We start from the raw sequence: 24,588 nt of genomic DNA, 5'->3' as shown, positions 1-24,588 counted from the left end.
CTGAGGGAAGAAGATTCTCATCCAAGAATGACCCCGTCCATTGGCCACTCAATGTGGCAAACTCGGCCTGTAGCTTTAGCAGAGAAACAACCTCAAAGCATAATGTTTCCACCTCTGTGCTTGACTGTATAGATGGTGTTCTTAGGGTCATAGTGAGCATTTTTTTCCCTCCAAACACAGTGAGTCGCGTTAATGCCAAAGAGCTCAATTTTGACCACAGCACTTTCTTCCAACCCTTCTCTGAATCATTTAGATGTTCATTGGTAAACTTCTGACGAGCCTATACATGTGTCTTCTTGCGGAGGGGGACCTTACGGGCGCTGCAGGATTCCAATTCATGGTGTCATACTGTGTCACCAATGGTTTGTTTGGTGACTATGGTCCCAACTGCCTTGAGATCATTCACAAGCTCCTCTCGTGTAGTTCTGGGCTGGTACTTCACTTTTCTCATGATCATCCTTACCCTATGAGGCAAAATCTTGCATGGAGCTCCATCCCGAGGGTGATTAAAGGTTATTTTGTATTTCTTCCATTTGCGAATAATCGCTCCAACAGTTGTCTCCTTCTCACCAAGCTTCTTGCTGATGGTCTTGTAGCCCATTCCCACCTTGTGCAGGTCTGCAGTCTTTTCCCTGACATCCTTTGACAGCTCGTTGGTCTTGCCCATGATGGTGAGGTTTGAATGGAAGAAAGAGATTCTGTGGACAGGTGTCTTTTATACAAATAACGAGTTGTCATCAGGAGCACCTTCCTAAATTGTCAGGACTTATCTGTGTACCACATGAGCACATACTGTAGTCAGTCTGCAGGAGCCAGAATTATTGTTGGTTGGACTGGACTGCAGCGTAATTTATAACATTTATATTGTGTGTTTTTTCTGGATTTTTGGTTGACAATGTATATTAAAAACCTCCTTCAATAAAAGGCATACATACCTCTCAACATTTTGAGATGGGAATGAGAGACACCTACTAACAAATGTATGTAGGCATAGGGCACGCCCCCTGCCACACCCCCTTAAAGGAGCATACACCAAAAAAAGTTAATTAAATCCACAAGGACTTTTTTTTACCACTCCTATTCCTTTATATTGGCTTTTAAAATGTACAAATGCAGCAATTTATAAATTGGATGAAAGGTTTAGCATTGGGAAAAACCTTTTGAAAGATAAAAAGTGCATTTTATATACACCTATATGGATCTGACCAAAATGAGGGACAAATGAGGAGGAAAGAAGGACAGAGGGACATTGCTCCAAATCAGGCACAGTCCCTCGAAATCAAGGACAGTTGGGAGGTATGGGCATATCATATTTACATGTCCTGGCACCCTAACGTAGGAGTTTTGCTCTATTCTGGGTGTGTCGGATACTCTTGTCCCACACCTGTGCTCTGTGCATTTCCTTGCTGACTCCTGTCTCCTGTAGTGATAAAGGGGTCAACAAAAGAAGACCCAGAGCTCAGCAGAAATAAGAGCATCAGACACACCCTGAAGTTTGTCGGATGTGAAGATCTTTCGGCAGAGAACACTAAAGTCAGCTTTTCTTCATCTTGTCCCATGGCTAATATCAGATAGCTATTTGCACTTAACTGTAATGCATGATGGTAAAATACTAGTGAACCTTCTGTGCCTAGTGGGCACCCCTGTGTCCTGAGCCTCAAAGTTCTTCCATGTGCAGTTGTAGATTGCTTGAGGCACTTCTGTCTTTTACTGCTAATCTCACAATATGTTGAATGAGGTTTGGTGATGTCAATATAGTGCTGCTCACTGTTAATCTGGGGTCTTCTTGGAGTGAAAGCTGTACATGAGGACAGGTAGTGTAAGGATCTCACTGCTTCTTCTTCATGCATTCTGTGGATCTGTTTTCTGCTCAGGGCAGCTTTGCTCAGTGATGGAGCTCAGTTTCTATGAACGGGCAACAGGACAGGTAAGTATAACGTGTCTTCTGTTACAGGAGCCTTTTGATTTTGCTTCAATACTTACCAGGCCAGTGACCTGGAACAAGTGCCAACTGATCAAGTTGGAGAGCAGTCAAACATTCATATATGTAGGGCCAGATTTAGACTTGGGGGCCCTGGGCAAAACATTTTTGCCCCCTTATAAACCTGGCACTGCATATATGTATATTTTTCAGGTGTGCTGAATTAAACTATTTTTAAAGCGGGGGGTTCCACCCTAAAGTGGAACTTCCGCTCATCGGAACCCTCCCCCCCTCCGGTGTCACAGCTGGCACCTTTCGGGGGGGAGGGGGGTGCAGATACCTGTCTAAGACAGGTATTTGCACCCACTTCCAGGCATAGACTCCCACTGGAGTCTATGCCTCTTCCTGTTCTGGCGAGCTGTCTGCTGGGACACACACGGTTCCCAGAGACAGCGCGGACCATTCCTTTTGCGCTGCGCGACTTGCACATGCACAGTAGAGAACTGGGAAGTGAAGCCGCAACGCTTAACTTCCTAAATCCCTCACTTAGAATGGCGGCGGCAGCAGTCAAGAGCTGAGCGATCGATCGGCCTGGGCTGCCGACATCGCTGGATCCTGGGACAGGTGAGTGTCCATTTATTAAAAGTCAGCAGCTGTAGCATTTGTAGCTGCTGGCTTTTAATTATTTTTTTTTTTTTTACAGTGAAATCCCTCTTTAAGCATGTGGATCATAATGGCAGCTATAAAACAAGTGTTTTAACAATGGCAACCCCCATGCTCTTCTCTTTTACTAAAGCTCAAATCCAGGAAGATGCACATCATTAAAATAGTTTATTTTTCTAATTCAACCAGTATAAATACCTTTGCTTTTCCTGATACCAGCCTCTTTTGGTCCCTGTATAGCAGAGCTCAGAGTGGGGGAGGGAGAAGCATCACAAGGAGCCAATCAGCTGTGCCAGAGTGCAAAGAGCATGCAGATAGAAGGGGACAGCAGAGAGATGAGCTCTGTGTACTGCTTCTCTATTTTACTGTCCTTAAAGGATTGAGATGGGGCGGAACCCTGTAATAGAGAAAATCAGGACTCCTCTGCTACACAGGGCTTTGCTTTGTAGCAGAGCTGTGTAAGGCCGCGTACACACGGGCGGATTGTCTGCCCAACTAAGTTCGGCAGACAATCCGACAGTCCGTTCAAAATTAGCATGAACGGACTTGACCACACACGATGAGCAGACAGTCCGCTGAAAGCGTGCGTGATGACGTGTACAGCACGTACGACGGGACTAGAAAAACGACGTCCTATACACTGCAATGCAAACTTCGGCCGTGTAAACCCTTTCTGAGCATGCGCCATACTTAGTCCATCCAACTTGCCTACACACGAGCGGACTGTCCGCTGAAACCAAGTTTGGACGGACAAAACCAAGTTTGAACGGACTGTCTTACGGAAATTCCGTAAGACTTTGTTCGTCAGACTGTCCGCTGAAAAAGTCCGCTGAAGCCCACACACGAGCGGATTGTCCGCTGAAACACTGTTCAGCGGACTAAGTTGGACAGACAATCCGCCCGTGTGTACGCGGCCTAAGGCTGGCCATACATGGGTCAAATTCAGAAATAATTTTCTTTCAAAAATCTTCTCTAAGGCCCCATACACACGATCAGAAATTCCGTCAGTAAAAACTTTCGACCGTCAAGAACGCGGTGATTTACAATACTACAGCGAGCCGAAAAAATTAAGCTCAATGCTTCCGAGCATACGTTGAACTGTTTCCGAGCATGCGTAGGAATTTCGCGTGTCAGAATTTGTACAGACGATCGGAATTTCCGATCGTAACTTTTTCCAACTGAAAAATAGAGAACCTGCTTTCAACACACAGGGTCGGAATTTCTGACCAAAAGCTCACATCCGACTTTTGCTGGCAGAATTTCTGATCGTGTGTATGGGGCTTAAGGATTGTCGTTCAAATTTTGCACCATTAGTGGGCTGCACCAATGGAAAATTTTCGTGCGACCATCGAATTTGAGCATTTGAGAATTTGAGCATCGAATTTGAGCATGTTGGACATTTTTGGAAAAAAAGATTTTCTAATCAATGATGGGAGAATCATGTGAGAAATATAATCGGGGTAAAAAATACGCATGAGCACAAGAAAAGAAAATTCCCAGGAAGAAAACAAGATTCCCGACCACAAAAATTATTTTCTGTAGCAACATGAGGTGAAATTGAAGGCTTGGTTGGCCAAACTTTGAAATCAATGGTGGCACCATCGGATCACAAAACACACAAAATTTCTGATTTTAGAAAGAAGATTCGTTGGGAGTTAAACTAGGGTTACCACTTTTTCTTCAAGCCAAACCCGAACACTTTAGCAGCGCACAGCAAACATTTTTTTTTTGTATACAGTATAGGATTGTAACGGACCTGGGACACCTTCGGGAGCTCCAAGGAGAATAATGCAAAATGCGTAGTGCCCTCTCACCCTTCTGTTTCGAACCACATTCCTGTCTGAAAAATGTGTCATGATTCAAAACCCAAATTATCCGGGTGAATCCCGGACAGGTGGCAACCCTAAGTTCGACCCATGTATAAGTCTCAGGGCTAGATGGCCAAGAATACAAATGCTTTGGCAAGGATGACAATGTACAATTTTGTATTACATCTATGTATTTGGCTGTTGGCCTGGGGTTCAGCTTTAAGTAAATTGTTCTTGAGAAGATTTTATAAGGATGGGACAGTGCATTTGAGTTGATTGGCCTTCATACAAAATGACATAATCTTGAGGGTGGGTTGATTTTATTATCAATTACCCATACAGCTCTACCACAGTTAAAGGGGGTTGTAAAGGTTCGTGTTTTTTCACCTTAAAGCGGGAGTCCGCCGGGAGTTCCGCCGTTTTTTTTTTTTTTTTTTTTAAAAGCCAGCAGCTACAAATACTGCAGCTGCTGACTTTTAAAATAAGGACACTTACCCACCCAGTGTGCCCGCGATGTCGGCACCCGAAGCCGATCTCTTGATTGTCTCTTGGGTGCTGCTGCCGCCATCTTGGGTATGGGAATCAGGAAGTGGAGCCTTTCGGCTTCATTTCCCGGTTCCCTACTGCGCATGCACGAGTCGCGCTGCGCAATAAGGATGGTCCCGCTGTCTCTGGGATCCGTGTGTTTCCCAGCAGGCAGCGGGGGACTTTCGGAAAGGGGCGTAGATTCTGCAGAATCTACACCCCTTTCCGCAGATAGCTATGCCGGAAGTGGGTGCAGATACCTGTACTGTACAGGTACCTGCACCCCCCTCCCCAATGAAAGGTGCCAATTGTGGCGACGGAGGAGGGGAGGATTCCAATGAGCGGAAGGTCCACTTTAGGGTGGACCTCCGCTTTAATGCTGCCTATGCATTAAGGCAGGGGTAGGGAACCTCGGCCCTCCAGAAGTTTGAAACTACAAGTCCCATGAGACATTGCAAGACCCTAACAATCACAGGCATGACTCCTAGAGGCAGAGGCATGATGGGATTTGCTGTGCCGAGGTTCCCTACCCCTGCATTAAGGTGAAAAAACACCTGTCAGTGACTGGTCCCCCAGCTCCCCCCCCACGTTTTACTTACCTGAACCCTCGAATTTGACCCAGCGGGGATGCACTCTCTCTCTGCCCGGGGTTCCCGGCTCTTGATTGGATAGAGTGATAGCAGCGCAGCCATTGGCTCCCGCTGCTGTCAATCAAATCCAATGATGCAAGTGGCAGGGGGTGGGGACGAGTCCTACATTCTGCCTCTATGGACACCGAATGCTGGACTCGGGGGCACGCCTGCAAGGTAACCCCCTGGGAGAGCACTTCTGATGTGGGGAGGAGCCACGAGAGCTGCTGGGGGACCCCAGAAGAGCAGCGTCGGGGCCACTCTGTGCAACATGAGCTGCACAGCGGAGGTAAGTATGATATATTTGTTGTTTTTTTATTTTACCTTTACAATCACTTTAATATATCTAAAACTTTGATAGAGTTCAGTAAACATGAAGGTTTCTAATGACCCATGCTCATGGGGTCATTAGGTTAAAAGAAGCCTTTACCCAACACATACTACTGCGCATTAGGATAAAAGAGGAAAATTCGTTAGGGTTAGACCTTATTTTTTTTTTTTTTTTTCATTAAGGAAGGGCAGGGGCGTAACTATAGGGGGTGCAGCAGTTGCGACCGCAACCGGGCCCTGTGATGCAGAGGGCCCATGCAGCCCCCTCTACATATGGCGGGCAGCAGCATAGGCAGCTAGGGGTACCAGTGCACCATACACACGGGTGGCTGGAGGTGGAGAGTGACTAGCAGAGCTCCATGCTCGACTATCGCACTGGCTGCTCTTTAGTTGTGCGTTCCTTGCATGACCCGTGTCCTCAGTCGGCTCCTCAGAGTACCCCTCTCCTGCTCCATGCATTGCCGCTCAGTCTGATGTCTGTTCTCCCCAGCCAGACAGGGACAGTCCCCCAATGGGGCACCTAAAAAAAAAAAATAATAATAAAAAAAAACTACTGATACCAGTGGTGGAACTACAGGGCTCACAAAGGTCATACCTGTGACCACGCCCTGGAGTTCCACCGCCGGACTCGGAGGAAATGGCCCTGGCTGGGGTTCAGGGGGGCCCTTCATGGTTTCTTGCATCGAGGCCCTGAAGGTTCTAGTTACGCCACTGAGGAAGGGGCTATCTCAGGCTCTACAAAAATAAGTCACCTTTGGGTGGAATGATCATTTTCCTGTTACTTAGGAATAAGAGAAAGCAGAACTGGAGGAAGCAAACCCATCCATGCTATTTATATAGAACATGTTGTGTTGTATTGGCTCTTTAAGTATGAAAAAAAGCATTATTCTAATAATGATGGGAACTTGATGTTGAATTGTGTTTATCCCTATGAGTCTGAGCTCTAGCGCTCCAAGGCCAGCTACTTTCCTTCCACTGTGAAGAACAGCATTGAACACAGGCCAGTATAATTAAGACCGAGGATACAGGATCAGACGGACAAACAGTGGGTGGCAGACAATGCCTGCCTTGATACTCAGATCTATGTAGGGTGCTGAGAATGTGCAATCTATGAAGTTCTTTCTTATGGTTAAAAATGGCAGTGGCTTCACTTAACCCCTCTGACAGATTTAAGTGTTACTTAACCCAGGAGCCTGCATTCACTATATCTGGTCTCCCACACTACACAGAGCATGGAAATTCAATAGTTTTAGTAAATACAAACTGCTAAATACTTTTTCTCATCAGCAGTATATAGCAGTCTTATGACTTCTACCAGCGTCTGGTTAAAGCATGTAGGAGATCCCCTGATTGTCCAATGAGGCTGCATGACCCCCGACCCTCTCTCTGGACAGTGCTGATTGGCCCTGCGCTGATCACATGCACCCTCCAAAATAAAAAAAAAAAAACTCTCAAACACAGCAAACTGAGCATGTGCAGAGTGCTCCCAAGGCTCTGTTCTATTGGGAGATGGTTTGGGGACTTTGGAAGAAGCGGAGGATCAGAGAACACAGGATCAAACAGCCTTTTTTACACAATGTGCAGGATTAACCCCTTAGGTTCCACATTGAGTATGACAAGCACGTTTTACTGCATTATACAGACTGATTTTACTGTTGTGGGTTTAGTAATAACTTTAAGTACTATAACTTAACATAAACAGTCAGCTACCATGGACCCTTAGGCTGGAGTCACACCTATGTAGTTTTGGTGCTTTTTGCATTTTGCAGATTTGCCCTACAGAACGTATTCCATTGGAATCCATGGTGAATGGACTGTGGTGCAAATCTGCAAAATGCAAAAAGCACTAAAAACTGCACAGGTGTGACTCCAGCCTTAAAGGTGACCTGTAGTCTTAAAGCCCAACTGCAGCTTTAAAATTAAATTGCCCTGCACCAGTTTAAAGCGGAGCTCCACCCTAAAGTGGAACTTCCACTCATTGGAACCCTCCCCCCCTCCGGTGCCACAATTGGCACCTTTCAGGGGGGAGGGGGGTGCAGATACCTGTATAGTACAGGTATTTGCACCCACTTCCGGCATAGATATCCACAGAATCTGCGGGTATTTACGCCACTTCCTGGGGGTCCGCCGCTGTCTGCTGGGAAACACACGGATCTCAGAGACAGCGGGGACCATCCTTATTACGCAGCGCGACTCGTGCATGCGCAGTAGGGAACTGGGAAGTGAAGCCGCAAGGCTTCACTTCCTGATTCCCATACCGAAGATGGCGGCGGCAGCACCCGAGAGCCAATCGAGAGATCGGCTTCGAGTGCCGACATCGCGGGCGCGCTGGGCAGGTAAGTGTCCTTATTTTAAAAGTCAGCAGCTGCAGTATTTGTAGCTGCTGACTTTTAAAAACGAAAAACGGCGGAACTCCCGCTTTAAAGTGGAATGTTAGACAGAAAATGAAGTCCTGCTAGATCACTTCAGACTGGCCCCTTTTGCAGGTATAGCTCTGTAAAAATAAGTGCTTATAATGTTTAAAATGGAAGTAAACCCTTCCAAACAACTTTGACCTACAGGTAAGCCTAGATTAAGGCTTACCTGTAGGTCCAAGTAATATCTCCTAAACCTATATGGTTTAGGAGATATTTGCCCGAAAATGGGCACCGCTGTCTACGGCGCATGCGCCGTAGACAGCGGCGCGCATGCGCACTAAATGCGGCAAGTCCAAGAATGGATTTGCCAAATTTGTCGACTCCCGTGCGCATGCGCGGGAGTGACGTCATCGCGGCCTCGCCGTATGACAGCGGCGGAGCTGCGAGGCGCGACTCCCGTGCGCATGCGCGGGAGTGACGTCATCGCGGCTTCGCCGCTGTCATTGGTCGGAGCTGCGAGACGCCACCAGCAAGATGGACGCGGCGGACTACAGGGATCAGCGGCGACTTCGCTGGCTCCTGTGTCAGGTAAGTGACACATAATGAGCTACTATGCGATGCATAGTAGTCCATTATGCTTTACCTTTGCAGGGAAAAAAAGAGGAATTAAATCCATCAGGGTTTACTTCCTCTTTAAAATCCATTACTACACTGCTTACCCTGCCTGCTCTGCACATGCTCAGTTGCTCTCCATTTTTAGGCACTGTTGAGTGTGTAGAAGCCGATCTGCTGACAGACTTAAAGTGGATGTAAACCTGATTCATGAAATTTGAGCTGTATATCTGTAGTGTTTTATCATCTCTCTTCAAAGCACTAACTCCCGTGGCTTTCTCCTGCCCCGTTCTTCTGTTATCAGCCTGATAACTTCTGACAAGTTCTCCATCAACTGAGATAAAAACAGCCTGAAATTTGTGTCGTGGGAGGTTGCTATATGTAGATTAGCAGAGAGCTAAACTATTCACAGAACAGCTCTGAGAGTCTCTGCCTATGTGGAGTGGGGGAGTGTGTGCCTTTCCTCCAATCAGCTGATTTGGCTGTATGCCAATAATCCCCTCCCAGTACTAAACAGCAAGAGAAAATCTCCTAACACGATCTGAACTTTCTAAAGAATATATAAAGCTGAAGACAGCAGATATACATGTAAAACTTATGTAGGGAGATTTGTTTCATCTCTGTTTATCAGCTGAGGCTGTTCACTTCACTGCGTATATGTAAGGATTTACATCCACTTTAAATGGGTTGTAAAGCTTCATTTTTTTATTTTCTAAATAGGTTCCTTTAACCACTTCAGATCCGCGCTATTGCCAAATGACGGCATCAGCGCGGACCTACATTTCCGGGACTACGTCTATTGACGTCGTCCCGGATACGAGCGGCCTGCGCGCCCCCTGAGGGGCGCGCGCGGCGCGCTCTGTGATCGGCGAGTCCGTGAGACTCGCCTGATCACCGATCCGTGCAAGGGGTCGATCCCGACCCCTTATCACGTGATCAGCTGTCAGCCAATGACAGCTGATCATGTGATAGAACGGAGCCGGTAATCGGCTATTATTCCTCCTCGCGCTGACAGCGCGAGGAGAAAAAAAAAAAGCCGATCACCGGCGGCCGTGATCGGGACATCAGTCCCGATCACGGCCAGCAATACAGCTGACCACCTGCCCCCTGCCAGTGCCCACCTGCCCACCGCCGTGCCATCCTGAATAAAAGTGCCCCCCATCAGTGCCCATAGTGCCCAGAGTGCCACCTACAGTGCCACCCACAATGCCACCCACAGTGCCATCCAGCAGTGCCACCCACAGTGCCCACAATCTGCCTCAAAGGTGCTGCGACCCAGTGCCGCCCATCAGTGCCCAGCAGTGCCGCCCATCAGTGCCCAGCAGTGCCACCTATCAGAGCCACCTATCAGTGCCACCTATCAGTGCCCATCAGTCCCATCTATCAGTGGTACCTATCAGTGCCCATCCGTGCCACCCATCCGTGCCACTTATCCGTGCCACCCATCCATGCCATCTTATCTGTGCCCATCTTTGCCCATCAGTGCCGCCTTATCTGTGCCTATTAGTGCCGCCTTAACTATGCCTATCAGTGCCCACCAGTGCAGCCCATCAGTGCCCACCAGTGCAGCCCATCAGTGCCCACCAATGCAGCCCATCAGTGCCCACCAATGCAGCCCATCAGTGCCCACCAATGCAGCCATCAGTGCCGCCTAATCAGCGCACTTCAATGAAGGAGAAAAATGACCCGTTTGCAAAATTTTATAACAAACTATTAAAACATGATTTTTTTTTTTGCATCTTTTTTTGTTTGTTTAGCAAAAAATAAAACTCAGAGCTGTAACTAAATACCACCAAAAGAAAGCTCTATTTGTGGGAAAAAAATGATAAAAATTTCATTTGGGTACAGTGTTGTATTGTCATTCAAAGTGCATCAGCGCTGAAAATTGGTCTGGGACTGAGGGGGGTTTAAGTGCCCAGTAAGCAAGTGGTTAAGCTAGTGCATTGTTGGTTCACTTACCTTTGCCTTTGATTTCCCTTCTAAATGTTTTTTTTTCTTTGTCTGAATTTCTCATATCCTGTTTCTCCTCAGTAAACTTCACACCATCATTCGAGTGGTGTTTAGTCAGCCAGAACAGCTTACGGAGGAGGAACAGGAAGTCAGAAATTCAGACAAAGAAAACAAAGAAAAAAAACATTTAGAAGGGAAATCGAAGGTAAAGGTAAGTGAACCAACAATGCACTAGCTTAAAGGAACCTATTTAGAAAATAAAAAACGAACCTTTACAGCCCCTTTAAATTTGAATTAAACCCTCTTATCCTTTACAGCCAAGGAAGCTGCTTCTGTTTAAACTGCAGCTGCCATGGTGCTGCACATGTGATCAGTTATGACACCAGCTATTTGATAGTTTGACAGTTTGATCACAGTTTGGAAACAAGAAAATGTGACATTTGTCATTTCCAGCATTCCAGGAATGTAACGTAATGTTTTTTGAAACTGGTAAATCAATGGGTTTAGTGCCACTTTAGGATTTACTGCTGTTCAGGGGCTCTGGGCTTCAGCAAAATGGCAGTCTCCAGCAAGAAGAAACAGGAGCAATACTGGAGGTAATTTACAGTACACACTCATTTTGGTAGCATAATCATTAATCTGGAATGTATGTTCTTTGCTAAAGAACATTATTTTTGTTATCAGTTTGTTATGGGTAATGGGTTCTGCTTTAAATTTTTTTTTTTTTTAAAACAGCTTTATCTGCAGTACTCACCTCATCTCACGCTCTGTTCCCCGCAGAGCCACGGCAGGATCATTTAAGATACCTCCTGTCAGCCCAGGGCATAAAGGACCCTTTCCCTGTGCTCACAGGAGAATGCTGCAGGACCTGCCAGCCACTACAGAATGAAGTGGAGGGAAGGATCTGGGATACTATGTGACCAGGCTGAACATCTTCATACTAGAAGTATATATACAAAAAAACAATAAAGGTGGAGGGAGGCACCATTGAATTAGATTTTAATTTATGTTTTTCAATTGAAGCCTTAGAAGGGGAAGGGCGCCTGAAGTCTGTAAAGAGTTTAGCTGCTTGCTGACCAGCCGCCGTCATACTGCAGCAGGTCGGCACAATCACGCGAGCCGTCGTAGCTATACAGGATTGGAATAGCAGGCGCTGAACTGCGGGGGTGCTGAGGCTCGTGGCCGACTATCGCTATGACCGCCGGCCACAAGCGATTGCGGGCATGAGAGGCAGAACAGGGACGTTTTTGTGTAAACACACAATCCCCTGTTCTGTTCTATGAGGAGTGACAAATCGTGAGTTCCTAATAGCTAGGAACCAGATCTGTCATTTCCATTTCCGGTCAGTCCCCTCCCCCTACAGTTAGAACACACACAGGGAACACAATTAACCCCTTGATCGTCCCCTAGTGTTAACCCCTTCACTGCCAGTGGCATTTTTACTGTAATCAGTGCATTTTTATAGCACTGATCGCTGTATAAATGGCAACGGTCCCAAAAATGTCTTAAAAGTGTCCGATGTGTCTGCTATAATGTCGCAGTCCCGATAAAAATCGCAGATCACCGCCATTACTTTAAAAAAAAAATGCTATAAATCTATCCCCTATTTTGTAGACACTATATCTTTTGCGCAAATCAATTAATATACGCTTATTGTGATTTTTTTTTTTTAACCAAAAATATGTAGAAGAATACATATCGGCCTAAACTGAGGAAAAATCTGCTTTTTAAAAAACAAAATGGGGATATTTATTATTTTTTAAAATTGTTGCTCTTTTTTTGTTTATAGAGCAAAAAATAAAAACCGCAGAGGCGATCAAGTACCATCAAAAGAAAGCTCTATTTGTGGGGAAAAAAGGACGTCAATTTTGTTTGGGTGCAACATCGCTCGACCGCGCAGTTGTCAGTTAAAGCGACGCATTACCGAATCGCAAAAAATGGCCGGGTCATTCGGGCCCAAATCGCAAAATGGCCAGGGCTGAAGTGGTTAAAGTGGAGGTCCAGCCCCCCCGTGCGCCACGAAAAATGAAAAGTCAGCAGCTACAAATACTGCAGTTGCTGACTTTTAATATATGGACACTTACCTGTCCTGCGAGCCAGCGATGTCAGCACCCCAGCTGGTCTTTGGATCAGCTTTGGATCTCCGCCATTCCTGGTGTGCTATTGCGCATGAGCGAGGCACACTGCGCTTTCTAATTGGTCTGGCGGCGGAGGAGACCGAACTTCTGGGAGACCGGGTCGCAGCCCGGTCTCCCGGAAGTTGGGAGCGGTACCTGTCAAAAACAGGTACCCATTTCCCCCTCCCCCTGAAATGTGCCAAATGTGGCACCAGAGGGGGGTGGAGACAGAAAAGCGGGAGTTCCACTTTTGAGTGGAACTCCGCTTTAAAGCGGGAGTCCACCGGGACTCCACGTTTTTTATTTTTTTTTATTTTTTTTTTTTTAAAAGCCAGCAGCTACAAATACTGCAGCTGCTGACTTTTAAAATAGTGACACTTACCTGTCCAGCGCGCCCGCGATGTCGGCACCCGAAGCCGATCTCTAGGTCACCTGTCGGGTCCTGCCGCCGCCATCTTGGGTATGGGAATCAGGAAATGGAGCCTTTCGGCTTCATTTCCCGGTTCCCTACTGCGCATGCGCGAATCGCGCTGCGCAATAAGGACGCTCCCCGCTGCCTCTGGGATCTGTGTGTTTCCCAGCAGGCAGCGGGGCACTTGCGGGAAGGGGCGGGCACTTGCGGAAAGGGGCGTAAGTTACGCCCCTTTCCGCAGAGAGCTATCCCGGAAGTGGGTGCAGTTACCTGGATTATCCAGGTAACTGCACCCCCCTCCCCCCTGAAAGGTGCCGATTGTGGCACCGGAGGGGGGGAGGGTTCCGATGAGCGGAAGGTCCACTTTAGGGTGGACCTCCGCTTTACTATCTATAATGCTGATGACAGCCAAGGACAATGTGATCAAGGCTGTTTTGATGGGTTCAGCAAACATTCATTTGGCCGTGCTGACACATGGCCTGTTGATTGAAGTGAAGTGTGAGTTTTAATGGCAGGTGCACCTTACTATGAATGACAGTTTGAGAAGTATCGGAGTGGGAAGTGTCGGTGGTACAAAAAATATGTCTCCACATACCTGATGTAGAGCTGTCAAGCCATCTTCATTACTCAGGTTGGGGTCCACATTACTCTTAAGTAATGCCAGGACTGCAGAAGACAGAGAGAGAGAGAGAGAATAGTTTTAACCTCATTATAGGAAATATATAGCCTTTTCAAAGATTATTTAGTCTAATGTGCAAACTTTTACCAAGAAAGTCTAATGCTGGCACCGCCAACTGCCACTTCCTCAACTTGCAATTGGTCAATAAGGCTGTTCATCATCTTCCAACAAATGTGTGGCCCCTGTTAGGGCGTTTGAAGCAGCAGCAAGTTCTTTCTGAAAACATCTCTCAGTTACAGGACCCCAAAATGTCAGGTTGCTCTATAATGCAAAAAAACAACCAGAACCCCTACAGTCACACTCCTGCTTTCCTTACTTCTTTATTGACTACATTTTGTGATGGGTGACCTCAAAGGCAAATAGAGAGGTGAGTAAAGCAGAAGGGGTAGTCATAGTGCAACATCAGCCCAATTGTTGCCTCCTCGGGACCTTGATAGGGGCTATAGGGTAACGTTAGTAGACCAATGAGGAGTTGCAAGAGGTGGGCAGGGATGGTCATCACTTCTTTCACTACAAAAGTCAGGATTTATTTGCATATCTTAAAGATCGAGATTTTGGGGACCCCAGTCAGAAAACGATATAGTGCTACAGACACAGTGGGGTTGATTTACTAAAACTGGAGAGTGCAAAATCTGTTCCAGTTGTGCATGTCAGCCAATCAGCTTCTAACATCAGCTGGTTCAATTCAGCTTTGGCAAAAATACCTGGAAGCTGATTGGTTTCTATGCAGAGCTGCACCAGATTTTGCACCCTCCAGTTTTAGTAAATCAACCCCATTGACACCTTGGGGTACTTTTAGTTATGAAGATGTTTCATTAAGCCTTATATCATAAAACCTTAAAAACTTCATAAACAGAAAAATGCATATCTTCCGATTTCCTCCCACCATAGCATATCATTCATTATTATTATTATACAGGATTTATATAGCGCCAACAGTTTGCACAGTGCTTTACAATGTAAATGGTTACAAATTACAATACAACAACAGTAAAATTCAAAACAACAGGGTTAGAGGAACTTTACAGGTGTTCTTTAAGAGGGCTTTCACACTGCCACGCCCATAGCGTCAGCGGTAAAACGTTGCTCTTTTCAGTGGCGTTTTACCGTCAGATTTGTGGCGCATTTTGGCCGCTAGCGTGGCGCTTTTACCCCCACTAGCGGCCGGGAAAGGGTTAAAACCACCCGCAATACACAAGTATAGCCGCGCTGCTCCATTGATTTCAATGGGGAGCAGCGGTGGAGGAGCGGTAAACACACCGCACCTTCCCCGCTCCAAAGAAGCTGCTGGCAGGACTTTTCCTGACATCCTGCCAGCGCAACGCTCCTGTGTGAAAACCAGAGGGCTTTCACACTGGAGACAATGGTGCAGCAGTTTGAGGGCGGATTGCAGGTACTATTTCTAACGCTAGAGTGCCTGCAAAACGCCCTCAGTGTAAAAGGGGTCTAAACCATTCGCTACTATTGGGGAGAGTGCCCACAGACAAGACAGAAGTCATTGGTTGGTTCAACTTTAGCCTATGCTGTCCTGAAAACAAAAGAGGTTACTTAGCCCTGACAAGCCAAAAATATCCATATTTTTGGTAATACATTTATCCCGACCTTTAAGAGCGAATATACATTTTTGCAATTAATTGCAATTGCAGTGTTTTCAATTTATTCTAGATTGGCAGTTCTACATTGTTCAAGTTGTGTTTAATAATGTACTCGGTTAAACTGTGATTGATCACAGGGATGGCAGTAATGTGCAGAACAGTGGTGATATTCAGCAGGACCAATTTTGTTTAGAAGCTCTTACTACGTGCATGTTATAGATTGAATGCATTCATATACTTAATCCTATTGACACAGTAAGGTTCAGTGTTGCCAACCTCCTATAGCATTTTTTTACTGACAAAATTTACTGACGGAGCCCAATTTTTACTGGCTACCTGAAAAATGACCGCATGGCTATTAAACTGTAATGCCTTGTACACGCGGTCGGACATTCCGACCACAAAATCCGTCTGATTTTGTTGTCGGAAAATTTTAGATCCAGCTCTCAAACTTTGTGTGTCAGAAATTCCGACAGAAAAAGTCAGATGGAACCCACACACGATCGGATTTCCTGACAACATGATCCGATCGCACATTTTCCATCGGAAATTTCCGACCGCGTGTAAGCGGCATAAGACAATCAATATTTCAAAAGTATAATATGGAAACACTGACAATACCCAAAGCAAGTCATTTGCAAAGTTTATACTTAAAGTGATACTAAAGTCTTTTTTCATTTAAAAATAACAAACGTTATACTTACCTCTGTGCAGTTGGTTTTGCACAGAGCAGCCCAGATCCTCCTCTTCTCAGGTCCCTATTCGGCGTTCCTGGGCCCTCCCCCCTGCCCAGTGCCCCCACAGCAAGTAGCTTGCTATGGGGGCACCCGAGTCAAGCGGATACTCTGTGTGTCCATTCAGACATGGAGCCATGGTCCAGCCCCGCCCCCTCTCTCTTCTCATTGGCTCACTGACTTTGATTGTCAGTAGCGGGAGCCAATGGCGTTCCACTGCTGTCTCAGCCAATCAGGAGGGAAAGCCCGGGCCAGCTGAGTCTCTTATGCAACATTGCTGGATTGAGATGGGACTCAGGTAAGTATTAGGGGGGCTAAGACACACAGAAGGTTTTTTATCTTAATACATGGGATGCATTAAGATAAAAAAAAACTTTTGCCTTTACAACCACTTTAAAAAATCAACACAGCATGACAAATTATTAGTCCCTGACATTTAGAGACAGTTGTAAAAATCATAGATTTTCTAATAACTGTCAGTACATTTACTGACGGTTGGCAACCCTTGTGTTTGTCTAATGCTATTTGCTTTATGTAAAATGGCTGTGCAAAAAGAAATTTATTGCAAATGAAGTGAAAACTGAAGAAGCCAATACAAACAAACCAGATTTCACTTTACTGTGGGTCTGATGTCAGTTAATTCGAATCTGTTTTCTTTGGATTCTTATTTCTTAAATCTATATTCAAAGCAAGCCTAATAATTCCATAATGCATAGCATAGTCACTTACATTACCTGTAAATAGCAAGTATACATTTGGGCATACGGTATGTACAAGAACAGATTTGCATACTAAAATATGACCTACATTTTTTGAAAGTGGAACGCCATCTGTTTGGATAGAGTGTGCATAAGTTAGAATTTCTGTCAAAACATTTTATTGCCGGGTCCCTATTGAGAACTGACATTTCCCCATATTTCATGATCCTGTAACATTCAGAGCATTGCAGTGTTACAACCATCCTGCCATTCCTTCTTCCAGGAGTACATACATCCTCTACTTATTATTATGAAAGAACCAATGATAATGTCTGTGGTAGTGAGCCCTTGTAGAATGTCAACCCGGGGTTCCCCAGGGTGCGGAGTCTTAGCTCCAGTCTGCTTTTTCACCAGGGTGCCTGATGGTGGGGATGGACTTGCAGTAAACTGGAACCAGGATGCGGCCCCCAGGTTTGCCCAGTTGCCAATACGGAGACCATTCACGTGTGCAAACGGCAGGAGACAGAGGAAGATCCAGGACACAAGGTCAGCATGGGTGGCAGACAAACACAAACAGAATATGAAGCAGGTGTTCTATCAGATTACCGCTACCCATCAGATCGTGTAACAGAAGTGATGTTCCGACCAAAGAAAATACTTACTGCGCATGCGCTATGTGTTCCAAACACTCTAGGATCTGACGGGTAGTGCTAATTTGATAGAACACCAAAGTGGACATCTTACTACACCCAGCTACATCTTGAATTTCAGAGTAATTATAACAATAAAGTGAGCGTATATAAATAAATATAGTATATTGATATCTGTGGAACATCCCTTCCGTTACATGTTCTGACAGGTAGCGGTAATCTGATAGAACACTGGGGGCGGTACATAAACCACTAGCAAACAGGAGCTCAGAGAACTAGGAAGCTGCTCAGGCAACCCGGGCTGCACTGGGTATGTCTTATTTAGGAAAGCAAACTCGGAGGCGAACCAGGAAGTGACGGAAGGGATATAAGCCTGGGTTCATATTTGTGCAATGTAGACACCACATGTGATTTGTACAAGAATTTTGTATGGCTGAAATCACATCAGCTGCACCAGAATGGCGCTGGAACCTTTTTTTTCCCCTGCACCTGAATTGCATGTTATATATATATATATATATATATATATATATATATATATATATATATATATATATATATATATATATATATATATTTATTAAAGAAAATAGTCATGAACGTGAAGGAATAGAAAAGTAAAAACAATGGGTTGAAAACACCATACATGTGCTCCAGCACAAAGTAACAGGTTTGCTTGATAGTCTCCCTTTTCACACTGAAGTGGTGGACTTTGTTTAAAATTGCGGTAGTTGAGATGGTAAAAATACATGGATGAGCTGTGTTTTTACTGTTTCCTCCTAAGCTGCAAAGGTATGGTACAGCAAAATGTGTGCTCCCATCACACTCGGCTGGCATTACTGTCTGCCTAACGCAACCCATTCACCTGAATGGGCCACAACTGTGTGCATTGCTGCATTGTGCAGTGGTGTGTGTTTTTAGGGAAATAACGCCTTCTCATCAAATTGTCAATTGCCCTCTGATGAGGAATCCACCATGGATCACTTCTCTGAGAGCTAAAGCTAGTGTAAACTAGCCATTAACGACCTCACGCCTGCCGTATTGTCAATTGACGGGCACAAGGTGGCTCTCTCGTTCTGGGGGAGGTCATATATGGCCATCCCACTCTTGCCTCGCTTGCCTCCGATGATGAGGGTCTTTACCCATGTGATCAGCTGTGTCTAATCACAGCTGATCACATATAAACAAGGAAATGCCGGTTACTATCATTCCTCTCCTCACACTGACAGTGTGTGAGAAGACAAGAGCCGATCGGCATAATTTCCTCACAGGGGAGATCTGCACAGATAATCAGGGCACTGGTCATCAGTGCAGACCCATCAGTGTCCAGCAGTGATGCCAATCAGTGCCCAGCAGTTATGCCAGTCAGTGCCCAGCAGTGTTGCTAGTCAGTGCCCAGCAGCGCTTGCTCACCAGTGCTGCCCATCAGTGTCGCCTATCAGTGCACAGAAGTGTTGCCTATCAGTGCCCATCAGTGCTGCATATTAGTGCCTCCTCATCAGTGCCACCTCATCAGTGCCCATCAGTGCAGCCTCATCAGCACACATTAGTGAAGGAGAAAAATGACTTATTTACAAAATTTTATAACAGAAACTAAAACCTTTTTTTTTTTTTCTCAAAATTTCATTTTTTTCCCGTTTTTTACCAAAAGAAAGCTCTATCTGTCTCAAAAAATATATAAAAATGTTGTTTGGGTACAGCATTGCATAACCACGCCATTGTCATTCAAGGTATGACAGCTGAAAAATGGCCTGGGCGCGAAGGAGGTGAAGGTGTCCAGCTTTGAAGCTGTTAAAATGAGCCTATACATCGTCCTGAATGGGCAGTATACAGGTTCAATGAACTGCGCCAGATTGTGGCATTTGACCCAGAAGGAGATAAAAGAAAGCAACGCTTTACCTAAATGGGTATTGACAATGATTACTGCCGACAAAGCATTCACACCCTCCTCTATAGTCGGTTCTCACTACTATCCTGACAATGTAACTAATGGACCTTCACTGTTTACACAGCATGGTGTTAATCAAAGAAGCAGTAGATCTGGCCACATGTGTGCTTAGTTCCTATCACAGAGCAGGTAGGATCCAGCCTACATGTGAAATCACTGTAAGGCTGACCAATGATGAGTGGGTTGAACAAAAAATAAATATGACCTGATTTCCCCATCCAGATGGATGGGGGAATCCTCCCCGCTGTGTCGTATTTTGACAGTGATGAGACTCCCCCACCGTCAAAATACACAAATCAGCGCTGCAGTCTAAAGCCTACAGCTCTGATTGAGAGACTTTTGAGCAGAACAGGGTAGTTGAACAGAAGGCAACCAATAGGTCAACATCTGTTCAACCACAGTGGCCACACATGGATTTGAATTTGGCCAGTCCCTGCTGAACCAGCCGAATTTCAACCCATGTATGGCCAGATTTAGTTATTGCATCGCTCTATATAAGTCAGACCCATACCTGAATGTTCAAGTGTATGTAACATCTAACAAGGAGCTTCTTTTATTCATTCCCTTTTGATCTGTTAAATATACCATTGAAAATGTTTCGTTATATCTGTTTGATAACTGCAAAAAATACCTGCTGATCCCACAAAAGCTTATGGCTAAAAACGCTCATAGATGTCGAATAGCTGTGTTTTTAAGCTTTTTTTTTTTTAGAGTTTACAGCTGAAAAAACTTCTATTCAAACAAACTAGTTTTGGATTTTTTTTTTCCAGACAGAAAATGCCCTTGCCAACAAAATGCTGATAAAAGCTTATATGTGCATGAAAACATAGGATAACATGCTGGGGAGTTTACTGGGTGCAGAAAATGACACCTGAAGCCAAAAAACAGCTGTAAAAACATCCAGTGTGCACAAGGCCTTAGAGTGCCTCCACTCTGGATGAATGATCACAGGGGGCACAGAAGACGGCAGCATTGCCAGCCTGGAAGGGGGGGGGGGGGGGGGGTATTGCTAAATGTGTTAGCAAATTTAAATACACTGAAAAATGTAAGCCAAACTCTTGTTCAGCAAACTGTTTTCTTCCTTTTTGGGGTAAAGGTTTTGCATGAATATTTAAAAGCCGATGGAGGGCTTGAGGTTGTGAAAAACAACAGACTTACTGGCTGCATCACCAGATGAAAATAAAGGAAAGATAAGGGAAAGAAAGCCTAAAAAAAGAAAACAAATACAGCCATCAAATCTAAACATTGGTAAGCTGTAATATAATAAATGTTTGCTTTAGGGTTTAATGCCACTTTAAAGCCAGCCATAGATGGTTCCAATTTCAGCCGGTTCAGCAGGGACTGGCAGAGATTCAAACCATCTATGGGCAGGCTGATAGTACTCAAGTTGATCCATCGATCCACTTGGGTACAACCAGCATGCCGGATTTTTACATGCGATTATTGGCAAAGACCATAGCCACTAGCAATAATCACTGTGTTCTCCTGGCAGGGATGGCTGCCCGCTGGGAGAACACAACCCATAGTTGCAGGGAAAAAATGCATCATATATGGCCAGTTTAATGCATTTTTGCATTCAGACAGCCAAATTCTAGATGGATGGGCTACCAATGCACTAAAATGCACCAAAATGGTGCATGTACCAGGGGCAACCCGTACATGACTAATGGATAGATGCATGCTTAGAATGCATCTATCCATGGATGCTGCTGCCATCCCCTATTCAGGCACCCGACCCCTTTTTGGACACCAGACGCCTGAAGTACAGCGTTGGGGGTGTTTATTCAAAGCACCTGATTAGAGCCATAGGCTCTAATATGCTTAAAAAAAGATGGACTTGGAGCGCAGAGCATTGCGCTCGCAGTCCACCCAGATGTGTTAGAAAAACAAATGAATATTTGCTTTTCTAACACTGAACCGCCTCTCCGCCAATCAGGTAGCGTTGGTCTAATACCTGTCACCTGATTGGCTGAAGGCACAGGTGTCCTGATTGGACACCTAGCAGACCAAAGAAGAGAGGGGGAAGCATGGAGGACCCGCCACTACAATGCGGTAAGTGCCGGGCACACAGCGGGTGGGCGGGGGTCACATTGGCGGCATTTGATGGGCACAAGTGGTGGCATTTGATGGGCACAAGTGGCTGCATTTAATGGGCACAAGTGGCTGCATTTTATGGGCACAAGTGGCTGCATTTGTTGGACACAAGTGGCTGCATTTGTTGGGCACAAGTGGCTGCATTTGTTGGGCACAAGTGGCTGCATATAATGGGCACAAGTGGCTGCATATGATGGACGCAAGTGGCTGCATATGATGGGCACAAGTGGCTGCATATGATGGGCACAAGTGGCTGCATATGATGGGCACAAGTGGCTGCATTTGATGGGCACAAGTGGCTGCATTTGATGGGCACAAGTGGCTGCATTTGATGGGCACAAGTGGCTGCATTTGATGGGCACAAGTGGCTGCATTTGATGGGCACAAGTGGCTGCATTTGATGGGCACAAGTGGCTGCATTTGATGGGCACAAGTGGCTGCATTTGATGGGCACAAGTGGCTGCATTTGATGGGCACAAGTGGCTGCATATGATGGGCACAAGTGGCTGCATATGATGGGCACAAGTGGCTGCATATGATGGGCACAAGTGGCTGCATATGATGGGCACAAGTGGCTGCATATGATGGGCACAAGTGGCTGCATATGATGGGCACAAGTGGCTGCATATGATGGGCACAAGTGGCTGCATATGATGGGCACAAGTGGCTGCATATGATGGGCACAAGTGGCTGCATATGATGGGCACAGGTGGCTGCATATGATGGGCACAGGTGGCTGCATATGATGGGCACAAGTGGCTGTCTATGATGGGCACAAGTGGCTGCATTTGATGGGCACAAGTGGCTGCATTTGATGGGCACAATGGCTGCATTTGATGGGCACAATGGCTGCATTTGATGGGCACAATGGCTGCATTTGATGGGCACAATGGCTGCAATTGATGGGCACAATGGCTGCAATTGATAGGCACAATGGCTGCAATTGATGGCACAGTGGCTGCATTTGATGGGCACAATGGCTGCAACTGATGGTATAGTGGCTGCATTTTATGGGCACAGCGAGGCTGCAATTGATGTTTTTCTCTTCCAGTATTTTTCAGTTTGTTTGCGCCCCCCCATAAATTTTGAGCACCAGCTGCCACTGGCATGTACCATTTATGGCAGTGCACTGAATGGCAATGCACATTAGTGTGTTGTCCTGTGCTGCAACACATGGCCATTGGCAGAGTGTGTTGGAGTGACACTCAGAATAGATGACACTGCATTGCACCACCACACGTTATATTTCATGCTATGCATTACGCAGTAATATAAATGGAGCCTCAATAGTGTGCCTGTGCTTCTGTCTGTTTGAGTCATAAAGTGTTTGTTTGGCTTGGCATAATGCCCAGAGTAAAGAAAACTACGAGAAAAGTGTAGGGCGTGCCCAGGTGTTGGCAGTGTAGGTGCAAAAAATAGAACATTTTCTATTTTTTGCATATGCCCTTACTCTATACCTGTGTTTATAATAGCATCACCTTATACATGGAATGCAGCTGGGCACAGCCATTCATGTCTATGGGAGGCTGTACTCTGCACCTGGACTTTCCGGGCAGAGGGAATGAACTTCAGAGAGTACATTGGACGGGCACGGGAGCCCTGAACCTATATTTTCCAAGACACTTGAAATAAGGCAATTCAATATGAAAAATATAATGCAAATTAACACTTGAATTCAGTGCGCAGCCAGCTATTATATTTTAAAACTGACAAAAGATGATCATATGCATTACAATATGATTTATGATATTTGGAGGTTCGGATCACTAGTCAGCCATCTTTCCTAAAAACAAACAGTTTTATTTCTTCAAAACAGGCAAAAAAAAGAATAGCTTTTCTTCATAATAAACAAACAAAACAGTCCATAGTCTCTAGTACAAAAACAACATTTTAGCTCAGCGCCAGCATAAATTTGTCCCACAACGGGGTTTAATGTTCCCGTCTGCTCCAGGGGTCCAGTGAAAACGTTCAGTCCCGAATCGTCTCAGCAGACAAACAGCCCACGGCCATCTCACAACTGTGTCCTGTTTTATTCAATATCTCACGGACACATGCTGGCTGCTTCCTGCCCTTTTCACCCCTCTCTTGTAGGTGGTGGTGGCCTTTTCAGGACTAAAGTACCCATAGTCAGGGTTGGAGGCTCTTTCCTACCCAAAATATTCCTGAGCCTCCGAATTCTGGGACCTATGAGGACTTAAACCTGGGAAAACTGCAAGTCAGTTGTCCACTTTTACCGGATCACCCCAGAACCCCTCATTCTGCACGGGTGAAAACCCTAACAAAGGAGACGCATACCTTCCATCCGGGACCCATCTCTCACGTCCTGTACAGATTGTACAATCTCCTTTAGGTTTACCATAACTATGTAGTGTGAGGTCCTATCTAAACATTTTATTCAGTTAATATGCAATTAGCATGCACTAAGCAAACAAATGTAGGACTTGCATGTGGTATGAAAAAGCCAAGTGGAATAGCTCTTGATCCATAACCCCTTAACCAGTTAAGCCCCCCAAAACAAGAATAAAAGCTATGGGGCCTTGTCTACCTCCACCAAAATAGTACACAGTATTAGTGTTCCTGGTGTAGCCAACTCTGATTGGTGGATTTCCTTAAGACCCCTTTTACACCAGGGCGTTTTAAATATATAGCGTTAGAAATAGCACCTGCAATCCACCCCAAAAAAAGCTGCACCATTGTATGTAATGTGAAAGCCCGAGGGCTTTCACACTACAGCGGTGCGCTGGCAGGACGTCAGGGAAAAGTCCTGCCAGTAGCTTCTTTGGAGCGGTGAAGGAGCGGTGTGCTTACCACTCCTCCACCGCTGCTCCCCATTGAAATCAATGGGGCAGCGCTGTAATACCACCAG

General features: G+C 45.6%; 1 protein-coding gene across 2 annotated transcripts in view; it reads right to left on the bottom strand.

The window, feature by feature from the left end:
- Nucleotides 1-24,588, bottom strand: part of PPP1R16B (protein phosphatase 1 regulatory subunit 16B) — a 123,921-nt gene that overhangs the window by 47,734 nt on the left and 51,599 nt on the right. For both annotated transcript variants that reach the window (XM_077459123.1, XM_077459122.1), the window contains exon 3: nt 13,920-13,990. In XM_077459123.1, the coding sequence (XP_077315249.1) occupies nt 13,920-13,990 (71 nt within the window). The remainder of the gene's footprint in view (nt 1-13,919; nt 13,991-24,588) is intronic.

The sequence above is a fragment of the Lithobates pipiens genome, unplaced genomic scaffold (genome assembly GCF_037356315.1).
Source record: "Lithobates pipiens isolate NorthernLeopardFrog02 unplaced genomic scaffold, aLitPip1_a1.2 Scaffold_28, whole genome shotgun sequence".
NCBI classification, from domain to species: Eukaryota; Metazoa; Chordata; class Amphibia; order Anura; family Ranidae; genus Lithobates; species Lithobates pipiens.
Note: the sequence above shows the minus strand (reverse complement) of the source record. Positions and strands in the feature narration are given on the sequence as shown.